The sequence below is a fragment of the Vulpes lagopus genome, chromosome 7 (assembly GCF_018345385.1).
Source record: "Vulpes lagopus strain Blue_001 chromosome 7, ASM1834538v1, whole genome shotgun sequence".
Taxonomy (NCBI): Eukaryota; Metazoa; Chordata; class Mammalia; order Carnivora; family Canidae; genus Vulpes; species Vulpes lagopus.
The window spans coordinates 91,464,937-91,485,607 of record NC_054830.1 but is presented as its reverse complement, the minus strand read 5'-3'; the positions used below and the strand labels follow the sequence as shown (position 1 = coordinate 91,485,607).

General features: G+C 44.6%; 1 protein-coding gene across 8 annotated transcripts in view; it reads right to left on the bottom strand.

Annotated features, from left to right (window-relative positions):
• Positions 1 to 831: 831 nt before the first annotated feature.
• LOC121495863 (cyclin-dependent kinase inhibitor 2A-like) overlaps positions 832 to 20,671 on the bottom strand; it is a 32,331-nt gene continuing 12,491 nt past the window's right edge. For 5 of the 8 annotated variants that reach the window (XM_041763910.1, XM_041763906.1, XM_041763908.1 and 2 more), the window contains 2 exons: positions 3,246 to 3,552; positions 832 to 1,031 (listed from right to left, as the gene is read on the bottom strand). In XM_041763910.1, coding sequence (XP_041619844.1) covers positions 1,003 to 1,031; positions 3,246 to 3,552 — 336 coding nt within the window. In that variant the 3' untranslated portion in view covers positions 832 to 1,002. Of the gene's footprint in view, positions 1,036 to 3,245; positions 3,553 to 6,416; positions 6,561 to 8,225; positions 8,281 to 20,671 lie in introns of those variants that run through there. The other 3 variants (XM_041763913.1, XM_041763909.1, XM_041763907.1) reach the window with 3 other exon arrangements.

The window sequence follows — 20,671 nt, the reverse complement described above, 5'->3', positions numbered from 1 at the left end:
AGTTGCTTTTGATTTGAGTGGTGGTGAGTAGCTACTTCACAGCCCTGTGTAGCCAATGTGGGGGAGTTCTAGAGAGCTGGGTGGGGCATGGTGGGGGCAGCTCGGGTCAGACACCCTCCCCCAAGCAGGCTGCAGAGGCTGGCTTTGTGGTTGTGGACCACTCTGTCATATATTTCTGTGGAGCTTAGGGCAAAATACCCCAAATCTTGAGAGGCTCATCTCCTACAGCCAAATAAGTAGTAGAAGGCCAAGTGTGAGTCTGGTAATTTGAAGTCTCCCTGGAGTTTCTCTTCCCCATTTCATCCATCTTAAAAGATCCAGCTCTTGACAGTTTATCATCTGAAATCCAGATGTCTTAATATCCATGCTATGTACTCTTACTGCAGCATCCATTTACCTTTTAGAAAAAAAATACTATCTTCCAGTCAATGAAATTGATGTTTAAATTTTTAGTCATGTGTTTGTATGTTCATTAGTTGATGCCTGTCCCCTCCTTTCTCATGACAAGGTGCCCTAATAGGTGCTCAATAAATATTGTCTGAACAAATGAGTAACCACACCTTTTTTTTTTTTAAGGTGAACCTTGGCACTACCACTTGATGGCAGTTGGACAAGGAAAGGCTATGTAACCCATTTAAGTTCCGTATCCTTAGTTCACTAAATGTCTGTAATAACAACAGCGCCTTGCAGGGTGTTGAGGCTGGAAAGAGGAAGGGGGAAGTGCCCACATAGATGTGTTTTCAGGGCCTACGGACTTGCTTCAGAGAATTCTGACCCAAAAATAAAAAGGCAGAAACTGTTTTTTTTTTTTTACCTTTTATATACCAATATATAAATGGAAATACAAATGGAAATTTAAGGGAAAGGGAAGGCTGATTTTTTTAAACACTGTCTACAGTGTTAAAAAGTGGTATTTGATAAAGGCAAGCATGCAGGGAAGAGTTGGGTTGGGTGGGGTAATTCATTTTTGTTGATTGAAGATCAAAACCACTTGATCTGTCTTTAGAGCTCAATGATTCTTGAAGTCCGGGCTGTCTGCACAAAGAAAAACACATTAGAACCTCGAAGTCCAGGCTCCGCGATCCATCCCGCCTTCCTCCCGTTAGTCTTCCACCTGGTATTCAAACACATATGCGTGAGGCTTCGCTGGCCTCTCAATATCCACCACCCGTCAGCACAGGGTCTGTCCCTCCAGGCTGGACCCTGCCCGCGGCCCTACTCCCCAGCGTCGCGAACAGCGCACCACGTCCACCGCGCGGCGGGCTGCTCGGGCTCGCCGAGCTCGGGCCCGCCAGGCTGGGGCACGGAGGGCGCGCCACGCCGCCCACGGGCTTGCGGCCGGAAAACCCCAGTATATAACGCGTGCTGAGGGTTTGACCCACGCGGCGCCGGGCGCCGGCCACGAAAATACCGTCTAGCTCTTCGCGTATCCGCAGGCATCTCTTGCACCTGATGCGCGAGCGACTCGGCGACACCGTAGGCAGGGGGCCCCTGAGGCTCACGAGCGCCTGGGCAGGATGGGAACCTTCGGTTCCAGTCCTTTTGTCTTTCTCTCCAGGCTCCCTCTCCCCAACCCACTAATGTCTTCCTAAAGTTTCTCAAACCAAATCCACGTTTCGACCAAACACCCTTTCTTTGACTACTGGCTGGAACTTTAACTGGCCTCTGTGCCCTCCTCTCTGATCTGGCTGTGTGCGCGCTCCAGCCTGCCTTTCGGTCCTCCTAAGCCACTAGGGTCTTTGCGCTCGAGAGTGTCTCCGCCCCCAGTGGTTAATTTCATCAGTCGGGCTCTCTGACCCCTCTGAGCCTCTCTTCCCATTCAGACTTGACTCTTAGCCATCACATTGGTTTTTACAAACTAACTCTGTGAAAATACATTGTGTATTGCTTAAAGTGTGTTTCCCAGAATGTAAGCTCCATGAGGGCAGGACTCCTGTTTTGTCTCATTCACTTTAAGTCCCATTTAAATGGAGCTGAAAGGCGTAGTACGATGAAGAGGAGGAAGGGAAGGTAGGAAGAAAGGCGTGGGTAGACTTGTGTGCTTGGGTCAAATCTTAATTTTGCTCATAAAGGGTTACCCTATCTATTTGCGGGTGGCCCAGTTCAGTCCTCTAACCCTTCCGCCTCTTCAGCTCCTCCCAGTTCTTGCTCGGCGCAACCCGCCCTACCTTTGGTCCCTGCCCCGCGCTGTGTCTGGAGGCGAACTTCAGTTGGGGCTGAGAGAGCGCGCGCTCGCTGGGTAGGCTAAAGGAGATCTTGGCGAGCTTCTCACCTCCAAGACACAAAACTCGCTACCTCAATGGTCTAGGGCCCAGAGCGAGCCTCTTTGCTCTGTTCGCTCACGCCCAACTAAGGTGCAGAGGGTCTAATGCCCCGATTCTGAGCCAACATGGGATAGATCTCAGTATCTTCTCAGCCATGGTTTACCTTAAATATTTGTGTTAATTTCTTATATAGCTAATGGTTCTCCCTTCAGAAAAAGATCAGTGAGGTGGGTACACTTCAGGAAGGCAGGAGTGGAGGTGTAGAAAGGGGTCCCAAGAGAAGAAGGCCTTGTGGTTGTGGAAGGAGAAGGAGAGGAGAATCACACGGCCATCTCCCCCGTCTCAGCGATCTCTCTCGCAGAGAAGAAAAAGCTTAAGAGAGGGTCTCTGCTTCTCAGAGAGTGTAGCAAATCCCCGTGTGCAGACTGCCAGGGTGGGAGAGGTCTCTCTCCCTTGGCAGCTCTGGAAAACAACTCGGGATAGAGCAGAAGGTGGAATTTAGTAAAATTTTGCAGTGGTGGGGGGAGGACAGATTTCTGCCAGGTGATGCCTTGCGTAAAGGCTTTTTATGGGGTTGGTCCTGCTACTAGATACGCTAATACGGAAACTGAGGAGAGCTGAATGGATGCTGCTGCCAGCTAGTCTGGAGGAAGAGGGGGGTCACTAGACCTCTAGCCTCCTGAGTCGTCAATATTCCACAGTCTAGGCCCTGAGCTGTGGGAAGGGTGAGTGTTTGGGGGAAATAAGGGCACGATTTATGAGATGGGCTTTAACGTGCGGAAATCCCTCTAAGCTATTTCCTATCCGCAGCGCAAGCAGGGCAGCGCGATTGGGACAGTCGGGTTGTCCTACAGGTTGGCAGTGTGAGAGCTGCAGCGAGACACAAGACCTTGCTCTCCTAGAATCAGCTTTCTCTTCTGAAAAAGGAGTGCTCGGGGCTGCAGAAGCTCTCCGAGTTCCAACTCAGATGTGCCACCTCACCTGCGTGACCTTCCGCACCTTCGGTACGGGCGTGGCTACCACTTTCGGTGCCCCCCGCGGCTGCGCGCAGGTACGCAGCGACAGCGCCGTGGCCCCGCTCCTCAGCCAGGTCCACGGGCAGGCGGCCCCAGGCATCGCGCACGTCCAGCCGCGCCCCGGCTCGGTGCAGCACCACCAGCGTGTCCAGGAAGCCCTCCCGGGCCGCGTCGTGCACAGGGCGGGTGAGGGTGGCGGGGTCGGCACAGTTGGGGTCGGCGCCGTGGAGGAGCAGCAGCTGGGCCACGCGGGTGCTGCCCATCATCATGACCTGCCGGGAGAGCAGAGTGGTCAGGACAGGGACGGGGGGCAGGGGCAAGTTTAAAGAACCTATTTGTGAAGCCCCTACCCCATGCAGATGCCAGTACAAGCCACGGCGTCTATTTATTCTATTTGCTTTCAGTTACCAGCTCCCTTAGACAGTTCTGCTCATTCCATTTTTCTGTCCACATTGAATTCCATTATATTCTCCAAACTTTTGCGGATTCCAGCCACACCCTATTGTCTGTCAGAGGCATGACAATAGCAAAAGAGTGAGAGACGAACTGGCTAGAACTATAGCCTAACCTCCTATAGCCCTCCCCCCCCCCCGCCCCATTTTGATACAAAATTATGTAAGGCCCAGAGATTTTGTATGGTTTTCTGTTGTATATCCAAGCCCAGGACATAATAATTGTTAAAAAGTGAAAGTGAAAACAACAACAAATCTTTAATTCTTAAACACTTTTAATATACACTTAGCCTACCAGAATGTTAAAATTCACTCTAAGTATAAAATGAGGGTTCTATAACCAGCCCCCAAATTCCTTCCCATAATGAGCTGAAGAATGTCCCCAAAGATGTGTACTACCTAACACTTGAAAGCTGTGAATATAATACCTTACATGGGAAGAGAGGCTTCCCAGATGTGATTAAATTAAGGATTTTGAGAGAGATTAACATGGATTATCAGGATGGGCCCAATGTAATCACAAATTCCCTTATGAGAAGGTTACAGAAGAAAGATCTAAGAATGGAGGTCAGAGAGAAGAAGATGTAGGGACCATGAGCACAGGAATGTTGATGGCCATTAGAAGTTGGAAAGAGATTCTCCCCTAGAACTTCCAAAAGAAATGCAGCACTGTGGATCCATTTTAGACTTCGACCCCCAGAACTATAAGATAATAAATTTATGTTGGTTTGAGACACAAAAGTTGTGGTAATTTGTTACAGCAGAAACAGGAAACTAAGAAACTTCCCAAGTTTATATACTCAGAGTTCATTAAACAGGAGGTGCTCCCTTCATTTGTTTGATAAATCGTCTTTGAAACAAAGTCATTACCAAAGAGGAATTTTTAAATAGTATCTACAATCACAGCAACCTTACAATTTGAATGTTACATGGCAGATGGCAGTGGTAGATAATTTTCTTTTAGGCTAACCATTATTTGATTATATTAGCTAGACTTATAGTGACTGTATAAAAAGGAATTATTTTTAATTACATTCTGCATTAAACGTAAATAATTATTTCTCTAAGCCAAGGAACATCTGCGAAGTCTCTTTTCCCATGTAAGGTAACATACACTTAACTGATTTTAAAGGTTTTCATTATATTTTGCAGTATTAAAGTATGAAAGAAACCTAACACTTAAATACTTAAATCTAAATAGCAATCCAAAGCTGAAAGAAAAAGAATCGATTAAATGAATATTTGTAGAGTGCTTAAATCCATTTCATAAGATATTTAAAGTAATTATAATTTTCTATAAACTAATTAGTTTTGTATTAAACACAAGTTTGGTTAGGGTTCTAAACCAAAACCATGCACTCTTTTCTATATGTTCTTATTTTCCCTATTAAAAAAATTGTTAAAACTAATTATCCAACTTTTTTTTTTTTTGTATTTAAACAAAGTCTCTTCTAACATATTCCAAACTTCAAGGCCACACTCAGTCTCTGAGCAAAATCTTTGAGAAATGAGAAATCATGCATGCATTCTTTTTAAAGGACTCATGGTTTTCTTCTACCATCACACAACCTCTCTACTCTCAAAATCTCTTCACACTTAAAGTCCCAAATAATCTCAAGTTTTAAGGCATTTTGTTTTTATTTTTATATATGTATGTTAAGGTACATAAAACTTATCCTATGTAGCATTGTTTCAGGAAAGGAAGATGACTGGTGAAATCTGTGCAATTGCAGGTACAGTTACTTTCCTTTGTCTTGTTATGCTTGAATTTGTGCAGTGAGCCTTTGTTTCACATACATTTTATTTTTCAGAATCCAAAATCATTGTCAACACTGGGAATAAAACTAGGGTGGTGACGAACAGGAAGAAATAGGGTTTTTTGGTTTTGGGGGGGTTTTTTTTAGCCTGGATTTAGGAATTTAGTGAAGGCAAACAACAGCAGCAAATACCCGGCACCCCCACCCCCACCCCCACCCGGAGTCAGGAGGGAAGAAACCACATTTCTGAACCGTGAGGAATCGAAAACTCTCTCAACTGCGTTAATCTATAGCAAGTTAAAAATAACAAAAATAATAGGAGGTAGCCTCAAAATGGTAGCTAAATCGACGGCATTATCTCAGGCAAGACCACACTGTTTTTCTTCATATATGTCTGTCTGTATTCCCGAAATTCTCACAAGCACAGATGTGCCATACACGGTTAAAGCAAAAATAAACACAATGTGCAGTTGCTTCTGAACAATTTCAATGAATATTTATTCAATTTACACAGCAGAAGGTTTCCAGTACAATCGCCGCTAGCAAAGAAGATGATCAGCTCCCTTCAGGGGTCTATGAGTTCCGGCCTAGTGGGCCCAACAAATCTTCCATTTCCTTAAAATCTTGCTTTACGTTCGTAACTGTGTATCAGACGGAGAGCACACCCCGGGCCGTATTAACACCAACAGGCTCCCCCTCCCCATCTCGGACCAGACGTCTGCCCCGCACGTGCCTCCCCATCTCCCGTCCCCCCCCCCCCCGCGGCTTCCTCTGCCCCCAGGACACGGACACTGGACGCTCCGGGCTCCAGACTCCACCTGAGACCTCACCGGGGAGTCTCCCGTCCCGAGCAGCGCCCCGCAGACCCGGTGGGCTCCCTCACAAACCCGGTGCCGCAGGTCGTCCGCCGCCCGCGCGCTCACCCACCTGAAGCGGGCTCCGACCCAGGCGGTTCGGCGCGTCGGGCGGCGCCCCCGCCGCGAGCAGCGCCCGCACCTCGTCCGCGCGGCCCCGGGCAGCCGCCGAGGCCAGCCAGTCGGCGGAGGGCTCCATGCTGCTCCCGAGCGCGGCCCCGGCTCCCTCCCTCCGCGGCCGTCGGGCGCCCGCGGCCCGCCCCAGCCTCTCGTGACCCGCCCGCCCCTCCTCTCCCCTCCTCTCCCCTCCTCCGGGCCGGCGGAAGCGGCCCCCAGACTCGGCCCCTCCACTCCTCCAACCCGACTCTTTCAATCCAGGAGAGCGCCCTCCGCTCTCAACTCGCTGCGAAACGAGTCGCCCCACGCGTGGCCTCTGCCGTCTCGGTTCCACGGCTCCCCCAGGGGAGCACGACCGAGCCGCGGGGGAGGGAGCCGCGGGCCGCCCCACAGCTGCCCCCGCGCCGCGTCGCTCCGCGCTCCGCCCCGCCCGCGCTCCCCGCTGCGGGCGCTGCCCCCCCGCCCTCCCCCCGCCGCCCGCCGCCCCCCCCCCCCCTCCCCCTCCCCCGTCGCCCATCCCCCCTCCCCCCGCCGCCCATGGCGCCCCCGCCCCACCCCCGCCGCCCATTGCGCCCCCGCTCCCTCCCCCCGCCGCCCAACGCCCTCCCGCTCCTTCCCCCCGCCGCCCACGGCGCCCCGCCCCTCCCCCCGCCGCCCATCGCCCCCCCCCGCCCCTTCCCCGTCGCCCATCACCCCCTCCCCCCGCCGCCCATCGCCCCCCCGCCCCTCCTCCGTCGCCCATCACCCCCTCCCCCCGTCGCCCATTACCACCCCCCGCCCCTCCCCCCGCCGCCCATCGCCCCCCCGCCCCTCCCCCGTCCCCCATCACCCCCTCCCCCGCCGCCCATCGCCCCCCCGCCCTTCCCCGTCCCCCATTCCCCCCTCCCCCCGCCGCCCATCGCCCCCCCGCCCCTCCCCCGTCCCCCATCACCCCCTCCCCCCGCCGCCCATCGCCCCCCCCGCCCCTCCCCCGTCCCCCATCACCCCCTCCCCCCGCCGCCCATCGCCCCCCCCGCCCCTCCCCCGGTCCCCCATCACCCCCTCCCCCCGCCGCCCATCGCCCCCCCGCCCCTCCCCCGTCCCCCATCACCCCCTCCCCCCGCCGCCCATCGCCCCCCCCCGCCCCTCCCCCGTCCCCCATCACCCCCTCCCCCCGCCGCCCATCGCCCCCCCGCCCCTCCCCCGTCCCCCATCACCCCCTCCCCCCGCCGCCCATCGCCCCCCCGCCCCTCCCCCGTCCCCCATCACCCCCTCCCCCCGCCGCCCATCGCCCCCCCGCCCCTCCCCCGTCCCCCATCACCCCCCTCCCCCGCCGCCCATCGCCCCCCGCCCCTCCCCCGTCCCCCATCACCCCCTCCCCCCGCCGCCCATCGCCCCCCCCCCCCCCAGCGGAGGCGCACGCGGTCTCGGAGCCAGTTAACCCGATTAAAGCGACATTTCTCCCGTTTCCGTCCTCCGCTGTACAAACCCTTCGCCTTTTAAAGCCGCACAGGATTTCTAGCTACAAGTTCGAACCAGGGTGTTTCAGGTCACAAAGTGCTGCTCCTTATTTTACTCAGAACAGCTCGCTGTTCCTCGCCGGGTCGCGCGGAGGCCGGGCGCTGCGGTTACCGCCGAGGCTTCCCTTACAGTGACTTTCCCTTTCCCACCCAGCGAGCTACACCCGATCTACACCCGGGGCGCGCGCCCCGCGAGGCCAGAAACGCCTGCCCACACGTTGGTTGGGGGCTGCAGACCCGCCAGCAGCCGTCGTCCCTACACACACCTGCAAAATGGATGACAAGGGCGAAGGTTTCCCAAACTGGTTAGTGCTCTGTATAAGGGCTGGCTCCGGAGAAGATGGGGTCTGCTTAAGAGGGATGGTGGGGATCTCTGCCAACAAGCAACTAGGAAACCGGCCAGGGAGTCCTGGGCTGATCGACTCCGTTCTTAATAACTAATTACTCGAGACCGGAAAAAAGTGCTGAGAGTTCAAGAAACAGAGTTGCTTAGTGATTCAGAGACCAGGTTCACACTACGTCCTTGAGCCGCTCCTCTCCCGCCGCACCCCGCCCCCCCACATCTCTTCTTCCTTACTGGAAAAAACCCCTTTCAAGTTATCTTAGTTATAAAATGGGAGGCTAAGAGTGGTCCCTACTTCATAGGGCTGTTGTGAATTTTAAATTGATGACCGTAGAAGCATTTAGAACAGTGTGGCACATCTTTAGCTAATACTTTGCTTAAGTTTCCCATTTTGAGGATTCTCTTACAATCTTGTGACGCACAGAGAATAAAATGCTTTGGAGAGAATTATGAATACTGTATGAAAGGGAAAGCCAAGAAGACTTTAATCTCTGAAAAGATAAAGGACACCCTCCACCCCCCTCATATTTATTTGTCTATTTATCTATTTATTTTTAAAGGTATTATTCATTTATTCATGAGAGAGAGAGAGAAAGGGGGGGGGCAGAGACACAGGCAGAGGGAGAAGCAGGCCCCATGCAGGGAGCCCGATGTGGAACTCGATCCAGGAATGCGGGACTCGATCCACGGACTCCAGGACCACGCCCTTGGCGGAAGGCAGGCGCTAAACCGCTGACCACCAGGCGTTCCCACCTCCCTCATATTTAATAAAGTTAAACAGATCTAAGAGGGTAACAAGCAAAAGAAAATCCAGCATAGTTCTAATTTTGCCTGTGGCTATTTTTCCTGTGGTTAATATATTTTAAGATATATATTATTTTTTAAAAAAAGATTTTTATTTATTCCTGAGAGAGAGAGAGGCAGAGACATAGGCAGAGAGAGAAGCAGGCTCCATGTAGGAAGCCTGATGTGAGACTCAATCCCAGGACCCCGGGATCACACCCTGAGCCAAAGGCAGATGTTCAACCACTGAGCCACCCAGGCTTCCCAAGATATATATTATTTTAAAAAATTGGCTTGCTCAGGCTTTGCTGATACCTTAAAGCACATGATTCATCTGCCTACTAGACAACACAGCTCTACTCAAAAGTTATATTTCAATCCCTAGTTGACTTATCTTGAAACTCCCAAAATACTTTCAGTTGCTGTTAGTTCAGGCAAAACATGGAATTTTAAAATGGTGCCAGTTAGGGACACCTGGGTGGCTCAGTGGTTGAGCATCAGCCTTTGGCTCAGGGCGTGATCCTGGGGTCCTGGGATGGAGTCCCCGCATCGAGCTCCCTGCGAGGAGCCTGCTTCTCCCTCTGCCTAAATCTCTTCCCCTCTCTCTGTGTCTCTCATGAATAAATAAAATCTTTAAAAAGTATATGCCAGTTAAAGGGGTATCTGGTTGGCTCTATTGGTAGAGCATGTGAGTGTTGATCTTTAGATCAGGAGTTGGAGCCCCACGTGGGGCTTAGAGATTACTTAAGATTAAAAATAGGGGCGCCTGGGTGGCGGTTAAACAGTTAAGCCTCTGCCTTCAGCTCAGGTCATGATCTCCTGGTCCCGGTGAGTCCTACACGGGACTCCCTGCTCAGCAGAGAGCCTGCTTCTCCCTCTGCTCCTCTGCCTGCTTCTCCTCTCTCTCTCCGTCTCTCACTCTATATCTCTATCTCTATTTCAAATTTTTAAAACCTTAAAAATATAAAAATAAAAAATAAAATGATACCAACTAAAACACTTATGGGATGTACAATCTGTTATAAAAAAGGGATTATTGTGCTTTCTGTACCAGGCACCTCTCAATTATCTGGGCAACTATGGTGTGGAAAATTCAAAATGAGGTTGAGAACATAAAATTCTTTTAATGTAGCTTAAGCTATTGTATGGGCAAGGGGAAAATAGTAATTGCAGTATTGGGAAGGAGGGGACAAATTTCCCTTATAATGTGTCTGGCTTTTAGGCTAATATCAAAATTAGCTTCCATCACTAAATAATGCTTCTTAATCTTGGCGCAGGGAGAGTGGGCCTTTGATAATCTGTTGAAAGCTACAAACCCTCTCCTCAAAAATGAAAGTATACAATAATTTTTTAAACTACTGTGTATATTTGAATTTGTATTTTTTAAAAGATTCATTTATTTTACAGTGTGCAAGCAAGAGGGGAAGGGAAGGTGGAGAGAGAGAAGCTGGAGCAGACTCCCTGATGAGCTGGGGGGGGTGCTTGATTTCATGACCCTGAGATCATGATTTGAGCTGAAATCAAGAGTCAGATGCTTAGCTGACTGAGCCACACAGATGCTCCTATTTGCGCATGTATTTCTGAATATAACTTACAGGGAATTCAGAAATTCTAAAACTCAACTATGGATTCCTACTCAAGAACTCATTAAACTCCTATACAACGTATTGGACTGTTGTTGAAGGCAATGAGTAAGGGAACCATATAAAAACAACTCTTAGGAGCACTTGGGTGGATCGTGGTTGACTCAGGTCGTGGTCCCAGGATCCTGGGATTGAGTCCTGCATCAGGGTCCCCATGGGGAGCCTGCCTCTCCCTCTGCCTATGTCTCTGCCTCTCTGTGTCTCTCATGAGTAAATATATAGTCTTTTAAAAATAATAACAAATTTTAGAAACCCTTAGATGAATTATATAGAAATGGAGGTTGACTTTTTCCAAGAACAGGTTTTAGACAGGTATATCCTAGGTCTGACACTTGCAGTAGAGCTCCCAAAAGATTAGAGCCTCCTGGGGTGTGGCCCCTTAGTTCTAGAAATTGATCCCATACTCCATTAGAAATCTTGTGTAAATAAGTAGTTATTAATAGTATAAAACTTTCCTAGTTTTTCTTTTCAAGAACCTACCATATTCCCAATTTACTATTCCATTTCAGCTCAGACCTGAGGGCAAGTACCTCAGAAGAAATAGAATATAAAACCCAGAATCCTGCTGCTGGTTATTCCAGCCTCAACTTGCCCATATGTAAAATGGAATCATAATATATTTCACAAGTTGATAAAATGAGATGATGAAGTCAAGAGCCTTCTAAATCCTAAAAGTGGTTACATATTGTTATTATCATTTCCAGACTTTTCTTCTTCCTTGAGAATGCCATGGCCTTATTTAGGTTTGTGCTGCCTCGGTAGTTTTGAAAATCTTTGGTATGAAATTTTAAACTTGGGGATCCCTGGGTGGCGCAGTGGTTTGGCGCTTGCCTTTGGCCCAGGGCGCGATCCTGGAGACCCGGGATCGAATCCCACATCAGGCTCCCGGTGCATGGAGCCTGTTTCTCCCTCTGCCTATGTCTCTGCCTCTCTCTGTCTCTCTGTGACTATCATAAATAAATAAAAATTAAAAAAAATAAACTTGTTTCAATTTTGGGATGCCTGGGTGAATTAGCGGTTGAGTGTCTGCCTTCAGCTCAGAGTCCCAGGATGAAGTCCCACATAGGGCTCCCTGCAGGAGAGCTTCCTCTCTCTGCCTATGTCTCTCTCTCTCTGCCTATGTCTTTGTCTCTCTCTCTCTCATCAATCAATAAATAAAAATCTTAAAAAAAAACTTGTTTCACTTTTGATCTTTTTTTTTTAAAGAAAGACTAACACTGATTCATTTGACAAACTCAGAGGCTAAGGGTGGAGCATGGTGGTGATTGGGTGTTAGACGTATGGGTTCTAGAGTAGGACTGCCTGAGTTCAAACCTGTACTTTTCATTTAATGCTCTATAACTCTGAACAAAGTTACTTAATGCATATAGGTATGTTTTCCCATCTGCATAAGTGAGATAATAGTAGTACTTTCCTCAAAGAGTTGTTTTAGTTGTTAAATGTGGCATTACATGTCATGTGTGTAGAAGAGCAAAGGGAAGCAGGGAATGACATAAGAGAATGCAAAAGGATCCAAATTTCTGGTGGCTTTGGCAGAGCCTGCATGGGTGCTGAATGCTGCCCTGAGCCTTGGAGAAAGGTGTAGGAATATAAAGGTGTAAAAGGAGGAGAAAGATGTTCCAAGCAGAGGTGAGAGCATATGAAAAGGTGTAGGAGTCTGGGAACACTGAAAATAACTCAGTGGGATGTATGGTGAGAAGATGGAGAAATAAACTCCTGGAAAAAGTGGCTTCAGAGGAGCCTGGGATGGGCTGCTCAGAATGTCAGAAGGAAAACCAGAGGTGTATGGGATGGCAAGGATGTGGGGACACCATGTAGATTATTTTTTCCCAGCTTAGCTGTGATAGTTCACAGCAATATAGGGTAACAGGAGGTAGCGGGGAGGGGTAGAAGAGGCTTGAGCTCACAGAAGGAAAGGTGCCAAGAGAAAGAGAGCTAGAAGAGGAAAGAAAGGAAGTTGAGGACCCAGGCAAGATAAAGTATATCTGAGCACCCGAGGTCCCTAAAAAGTCAGGAAGAAATGGAATACAAGGTACAGAGAATGGTCATACATTTGGACACAGAAGATATAGCTAGATTTGAGAAAGGAGAAAAGGTCAGGGCAGGGAGGAAGTTGAAGCACTTCCTTTCATGAACAAAGAGGGTGGCTTGTTTGCAGTGAGGATAAGATGGTGGGTTAGGAAGTGAGAGTGAATGACACATCTGATAAAGGGTTAGTATCCAAAATATATAAAGAACTTACCAACTCAATACCCCAAAACCAAATATCCACTTAAAAACAGGCAGTGATATGAATAGACATTTCTCCAAAGAAGAAATATAGATGGCTAACAGACACATGAAAAAATGCTCAGCATCACTCATCATCCGGGAAATATAAATCAAAACTACAATGAGACATCATGTCACAACTGTCAGAATGGCTAAAATTAACAACACAAGAAACAATATGTGTTGTGAGGATGTGGAGAAAGGGGAACCCTCTTATACTTGGTGAGAATGCAAACTGGTGCAGCTCCTCTGGAAAACAGTATGGAGGTTCCTCAAAAAGTTAAAAATAGAACTACCCTGGTAGTGCCCCAGGGTAGTCTGACTCTTGACTAAACGTCCAACTCTTGATTTCAGCCCAGGTCACGATCTCAGGATTGTGAGATCAAGCTCTGTGTGGGGCTCTGGAGTCTGTTTGAAATTCTCTTTATCCCTCTGCCTTTGCCCCTCCCCACCTCTCTCTCTAAAAAAAAAAAAAAAAAAAAGAATTACCCCATGATCCAGCAATTGCACTACCATGTATCTACCCAAAGAATACAAAAATACTAATGAAGGGATACATGCACCCTCTGTTTACAGCAGTACTATCTACAATAGCCAATTATGGAAAGAGCCCAGTATCCAGCAAATGATGAATAGATAAAGACAATGATGTGATATATATATATATATATACTCACACACATAGAGAGAGAGACACAGATAAATACATATACACATGCACTAGAATATTACTCAGCCATCAAAAAGAATGAAATCTTGTCATTTATAATGATGTGAATGGAACTTGAGAGTATTATGCTAAGTGAACTAAGTTGGTTAGAGAAAAATACCATATGATTTCACTCACATGTGGAATTTAAGAAACAAAATAGATGGTCATGGGTGGGGGAGGCAAACCTAGAAACAAACTCTTAACTATAGAGAACAAACTGATGGTTTACCAGAGGGGAGGTGGGTGGGGAGATGGGTGAAAAGGGTGATAGGGATTAAGGAGTACACTTGTGGTGGGCACCAGGTGCTGTATGTAAGTGATGAATCACTAAATTGTACACCCAAAACTAATATTACACTATATGTTAACAAACTGGAATTTAAATTACAGTACACTAGTACACTGAAATTAGGTTCTGGTTCTGACAAGGCATTGCAGGAATGGCAAGGTATAATATGCACTGTGTGCAAACTTATCACATGATAACATTATTTCATCAGGGAAATAGAAGGCGTTGGAGAAATAGCTCTGAATTGGGACCAAGTGACAGTCCTGATGTAACTAGTGAATTGCTTTTAGACTGTGAACTCCCTTGAGACTATGTTTTAGCTTCAATGTCCCTATCTTTAAAATGAGATCTTGCTCTATTGTTTACACTTCATGAGGTTATTATACCAAGTGAGACACACACAAAAGTTGTTTTTAAAAGCATATATCTCTTTACCATATTCAATATTAGTATTGTTATTAAACACTTGTTCAAAATATAGTTTGAGGTTAAAAAATAAAATATACATAAAATATCTCTGGAAAGATACAGAAAAGTCTGTTAACTGTGGGGGAAGGAAATGAGGAACTGGGATGGACAGGAGACTTTCTTTTTCACATTCTGCAACTAGTTGTGTTTGAATTTTGTACTATGTGCATACATTAGGCATTCTAATTAATTAACTGAACATAATAAATTAACTAGACAAGCACGAGTTGTCTTTCTGAAAACCATCATTCATAACTTTGACAAAGTACTGGGAAGACATGTACGGTATGTCAGGTGCTTGGTTTTAAGCTGTGAGTACAAAAAAGGAAGAATTCTTACTCAAGACAATGCATTGGTAACAACCATCAACATGTTTACTTCTCTGGAGGGGGACGGTAGTTTTGAAACAGGATGAGCTCTGGGAATGCCTGGGTAGCTCAGTGGTTGAGCATCTATCTGCCTTTGGCTCAGGTCGTGATCCCAGAGTCCTGGGATGGAGTCCCACATCAGGCTCATCAGGGAGCCTGCTTCTCCCTCTGCCTATGTCTCTCCCTCTCTCTCTTTATGTTTCAAATAAATAAATAAATAAATAAATAAATAAATAAATAAATAAATATCTTAAAAAGAAAATAGGATGAGCTCTAGAGGGGAGTCTACATTAATAGTATTGGAGAAGGAAAATGCATTCTGATAAATGACACCTCAGACTTGTGTTTCCAGGGAAAAGATGTTGTATTTCAGGGTCTGAAGAGGATCTCTGAATGAAGAGGTTTCTTAGGAAATAGCTTATCAGGGCACGATCTGCTTCATAATAGAGTTTCTGGACACAGCTGGGTTAAGTCTGAAGAGATGAGCTCTAGGAATGAATTATGGGTGCAACAGGATTATTGGAAGACTAAGGCAATGGGAGAAAAATTTTAGGTATCCCTTTAATTTAGAAGAAGTTAAAATGCATGGAAAAGAGAGTCCCAGGACTAGCTCCACTACCTATCACCTTAAGCAAGTCCTATTTTATTCTGGCTTCAATATCCTCATCAACAAAGGAAGTATATTAAATGACTGTGCCTCAAAAGATTATTGTTCTGCCAAGAAACATGCTCTCCCCTTGAAGTGCCCTTAGGTAAGAATTCTGAGGGTTCAGTTTCCATCTGGGTATTTTAAATGGGAAAGGACTTCCTTCCATGGAAAATGGCAAAGAATTAAAGACTAGATTTTCCTTTAATTATTTTTCCACAAGGAGAAAGGGTGCTTTTATCATGAAAGGGAGACTCCTGAGAAAGCAGAGCAGACCTCCAAATACATTTGCTGAGAAAAGGGGATCCAGGATTAGCTCTATTGAAAATTTAAGGTGGAGGATATTTCCTTCTCCCTTGTAATATTCTCTAATTAAATAAAAAATAGCTACTCAGTTATTGAGTATCTGCTATAAGTAAGGCACTCTTTTAGGGACTTTATGACATCTCCATTCACTCAGAATTACTGTAATTTTTCTCTTCCTGCTCAAACAGGATTTTGGCAAGGAACATGAAACTCAAAATGCCTTCACTTCTTATCAATTTGATGCATAATTATAGGTAAGTCACAATTTTTCAATGTTAGTTCCCAAAGTATTAACTGGGTATAGAATCTGCAGTACCTATCATCTTCCCCAGATCATTTTGAGGACAATTTAGAAGTGTATTACATGTTATATAGCAGATGTCTTTTGTAAGTTGTGTCCAAAACAAATGTGGTTTTAAATCTATGTAAGGTATTTACTATTAAAAGTTTCTATATATAAAAGTTTCCAAATAGAGTGAGTTCTTATGAAATGAGGAATCTTTGCAGCTCATGAAAATAATCATTCCAGAATTCAGCTGTTTTGTAAATGTCTCTTTTGCATATCGAGAAGTTTCTGAGGTGAATGACTATCTGTCACTATTTCACCAGTTGAGAAAACTAAAATATTAGCACAGTTTGTGTGTACATGTACATCTATCGATCTATATCTATCTATAGTGTGTATTTGTGTGTATGTATAAATTTGTTTAGCTGCACAAATATTGAGAGTTAGTGTCATCCTGAGGAACAAAGTAAGTAATATAATTAGAAGTATATAATTAGAAGAGAGACAGAAATAGAGACAATAGGAAATTCATTCAAAATTGCCAAGAGAATCATAATGGCTACCATCTGTTGAACTCCAACTATGTGATGACCAGCATTAAACAGCTTTACACATATCATTTCTTTTTTTTTTCATATATCATTTCTAATCCCACAACTGTCCTGTGGGATAGAGAGTATTATCCTTCTTTTACAGACCAGAAAAGAAGATGCCCAGAGTGATTGAGGAACAATGCACAAGGAGATGGAATTTGAACTGAAGGTTAGCAGTTCTGTCTGAGAGATCCACACTCTCCCTATTACGTCTCCCTGTTGATTGATTTGTATAGTACGTGGTAGACAACTCGGCAATGCTTTCTTTTCTTTGAGAATTGTGCCCACAAGCAGATGGCAAAATCTGGACTAAGGTGACAGGGTCCCCACTTTCAGGAATTACTGTGTAATGTAATGTAAAGTGATGTATTGGTGGCTAATAATACACATATGACAGAAATTTGGATCTGGATGTCCTTTCAAAGTCACTTAACTATCATTTTTTAAAAATATTTTATTTATTTATTCATGAGAGACACACACACAGAGAGGCAGAGGCATAGGCAGAGGGAGACGCAGGCTCCATGCAGGGAGCCCAATGTGGGACTCGAATCTGGGACTCCAGGATCACACCCTAGGCCAAAGGCAGGCACTAAACTGCTGAGCCACCCAGGGATCCCCACTATCATATTTGAATAACTTTTTCCTGATGATAGTTTACATCTAAAAAAATTTTAAGAAATGAGATACATAAAGGAAATGAAAAATTACACTGCTCAGAAAAATGACTGTTAACATTTTGAAATATTTTCTTTTTCCTTGCAATTCTGAAATAAGCTTTTCCTCTCACTTATCATGAAAACATTTCCCTAAATTCTCTAAAAAATCACTTTATAAACAGGACTTTATAATCTACCAGCTGCAACACATTCCACTGAAACAATGTTATCGTTTCCTTAGTGATGCCCCTGTTGTCAGATATTTAAGGGGTTTCTAATTGCTACAATAGATAGTATTGCAGTTTTTCAAAAAGTATAAAGCTCTTAACACATACTGCAAAACAGCTTTTCAAAAAGCTACCCCCCTTGATTTATAGATAAGAAAATGGAGGGGTGGTACATTGCCATGATTGCACAGTTCATAAATATTTGTTACAGGTCTTGAAATCAATCCTTTCTCCATAATCTTTCTGTGGTTACAGCTACTTATTCTGACTTGGACAGATTTGGTTGGTGAGAATGTCAACCACAGGGCAGCCTGGGTGGCTCAGCAGTTTAGCACCGCCTTCAGCCCAGGGTGGGATTGAGTCCCAAGTCAGACTCCCTGCATGGAGCCTGCTTCTCCCTCTGCCTGTGTCTCTGCCTCTCTGAGTGTGTCTCTCATGAATAAATAAATAAAGTCTTTAAAAAAAGAGAGAGAATGTCAACCATATCCTTAAGTCTTGGAAGAGACACAAATGCAGCATGTTAATGGTACAATCCCAGTCTCAACAGCCTGTAGACTTGATTGCTCCTTTACCTAGCTCTGTGGGCTTAAATAAATTATGAATTTTTTTTAGATTAAGTTAACTAACATATAGTGTTTTCTTAGTTTCAGAGGTAGAGTTCAGTGGTTCATCAATTGTATATAACATTCAGGGCTCATTACATCATGAGCCTCCATCTTCCCACCTCTCAAAAGTGGGGAAAATAAAGGTTACCTCCCTCATAGGGTTATTAAAAAGAATAGAGAATGTCAGATATATAAAAATCTAAGCACACAGTGGGCTCTTAATAAATAGAACTTACTTTTTTTGGAGACTAGGTATGACATTTAGTATCATATTACTCATGTAAGTCATCAAAATCAGTTTCCTCTAGGGAATTTTGTTGTTGTTGTCACTATACATTCTGGTAGGTACCTGTGTTTGAACAAGCAAACTCCCTTCCAAAATGTGTGATTAATTTTGTCTTCTTTAAATTCTGACCCCCTGAAAATAGAGCTTCTTTGTAGTAAGGTTGGCTGTGTTAAAAGAACTTCCACAAAAAACTTTATTAAATCATAGGAAGTAACAATGAAGTCTGTGAGTGTTCAGTGTTTTCCCTGCATTCATTGCCACCCATCACAATTCCTCAGTGTGCAGTTCAAACATCAGGTACAATGAGGACACTATAGGCAGAAGTGAGGGATTATAAAGTTTACCTTCTCGAAACCTTTATTCCCAACCTCCCTCTTTTTCCTACTGATGGGATAGATTTTTTCCTTTCAAACACATGTTGCCCTCTTACTGGCTAAGCATCAACACATATAATATTCTCTTTTTGCTTATGCTGCTGATGTATGTATGTGTTATTGGAATGCAAAGAAACTACTGAAACTCAGAGAGAAATAATATTGTCCTAAGTTTTCATTCTTGGGTGGGGGGAGTTGACTGTTCATGGTTGTTGGATTTCACAGTGACTTAGGATAGTCTAATTTCAGAGGAATCATTTAAGTTGAAGCTTTCCTCTTTAAATGGAGAACTGGTTGCCCTCTCCCAACAATTATTCTTTAAGAGTACTAGCCCGCCTTATTGGGGCTCTAAAGTCCTACTGTTATATTAAAAAAATTTTTTTTGCCTTGTCTGGATTTCTGAAGCCAAAATGTCACCTGATATCACAAAAATTATAAGAGATAATTCTTGTTTTGGATTGCTCTTCTTCAAGTGACATTCTTCACCTATTATGTGATTAAACTCCTCTGGAAGGGATCAACTTCATAATGATATGCATCAACTCTGAACACATCAGGAAATGGTTCCTACTCGTTTTTAGCACCTTTTACTGACAGATTTAAGGTCTCCACTCATGATTTCCTTTGAGTCTCTGGGTTGAAAGTATGGCTTTATATTTTTCTTGCTTATGGTTAAAGATGATAATTTACATACTTCATTTTTAAAAAGGCAATGAAAACAGAATACATTTTATGTTTACTTTGCACCAATTTTATATACCTAAGTCAATTTTGCTATAAGGAAGTTTACATAATATATTTAATCTTTTTGATATCCTACTAAATGTAAATAATTGCAGGCCACCTTCCAAGGCAGAGATTCTGAGGTTCTAAGGATGACTTTAATGTTTCTCCTCCTCTTTCCTTGCATTCTCTCTCTCTTTCTCTCTCTCTCTCTCACACACACACACAGAACTTCTTATACTATAATTTGTTTTTACAAAATTCTGTGCCAAAACTATTAATTCAGATGTTCAGACTAATGGAAACCTAACCTTCTGGAGGAATTAAGAGTCTACTACTTCAGCACTCCCTCCAGAAATTATTATTCTGGATCATTGAGTGTTTTGATAAGTTGAACGCAGGTCAATAACTTTTTTTCAGCTTTCTAAGACTATTTGATTTCTCATCTTAGAAAACAGAGGTTCATGAATATTGTTTAATATCTACTTAATGATTATGAATACTACAGTTCAGAGTCCTACCATAAAGGCCATCATATAAGGCTTCTGTACAGGTAGAGGTTTAAAGAGTAGGCAAATTTACACTGATTTTACCTGACACCTTGGAATGTGGAAGGGATTTGAATTGATAAATATATTTTTTATTGTGATATATATATTCTTTAAAATTTTCAGCTAATCTGAATATTTGAAGTCAAATTAAGTAGGCACTTACTCTAAAAGTAAACTAATGTGCTTTTAAGGGCATAATTTAATTTGAATCTTTAACAACTGACAAATATATGTCAATCAAAAGTTCCCAATGTATCTTTACATATAATACTATATCTAGTTTTTATTAGATGAATACTATAGACTACTGTCTCAGGTTTACAGATGAGACAATGGAAACACAATATTTTAAGTACTTAGTCCTAATATTACACAACAAGTAAGTAAAGGAAACAATCTAATCCCAGGTCATGCATTCCAAGAAAGTGACTTTGCTATTTCATGCCTTAAGTGATTTCTATGCTTGTGCATAGGCTTCCCATTTATTGCTCCTAAGTCAAAGTGGGAATAAGTAATTTATACTTTGTGTATATATTTCTCTTTATCTATATATCTGGAAATGATAAAGCGGTAAGCGTG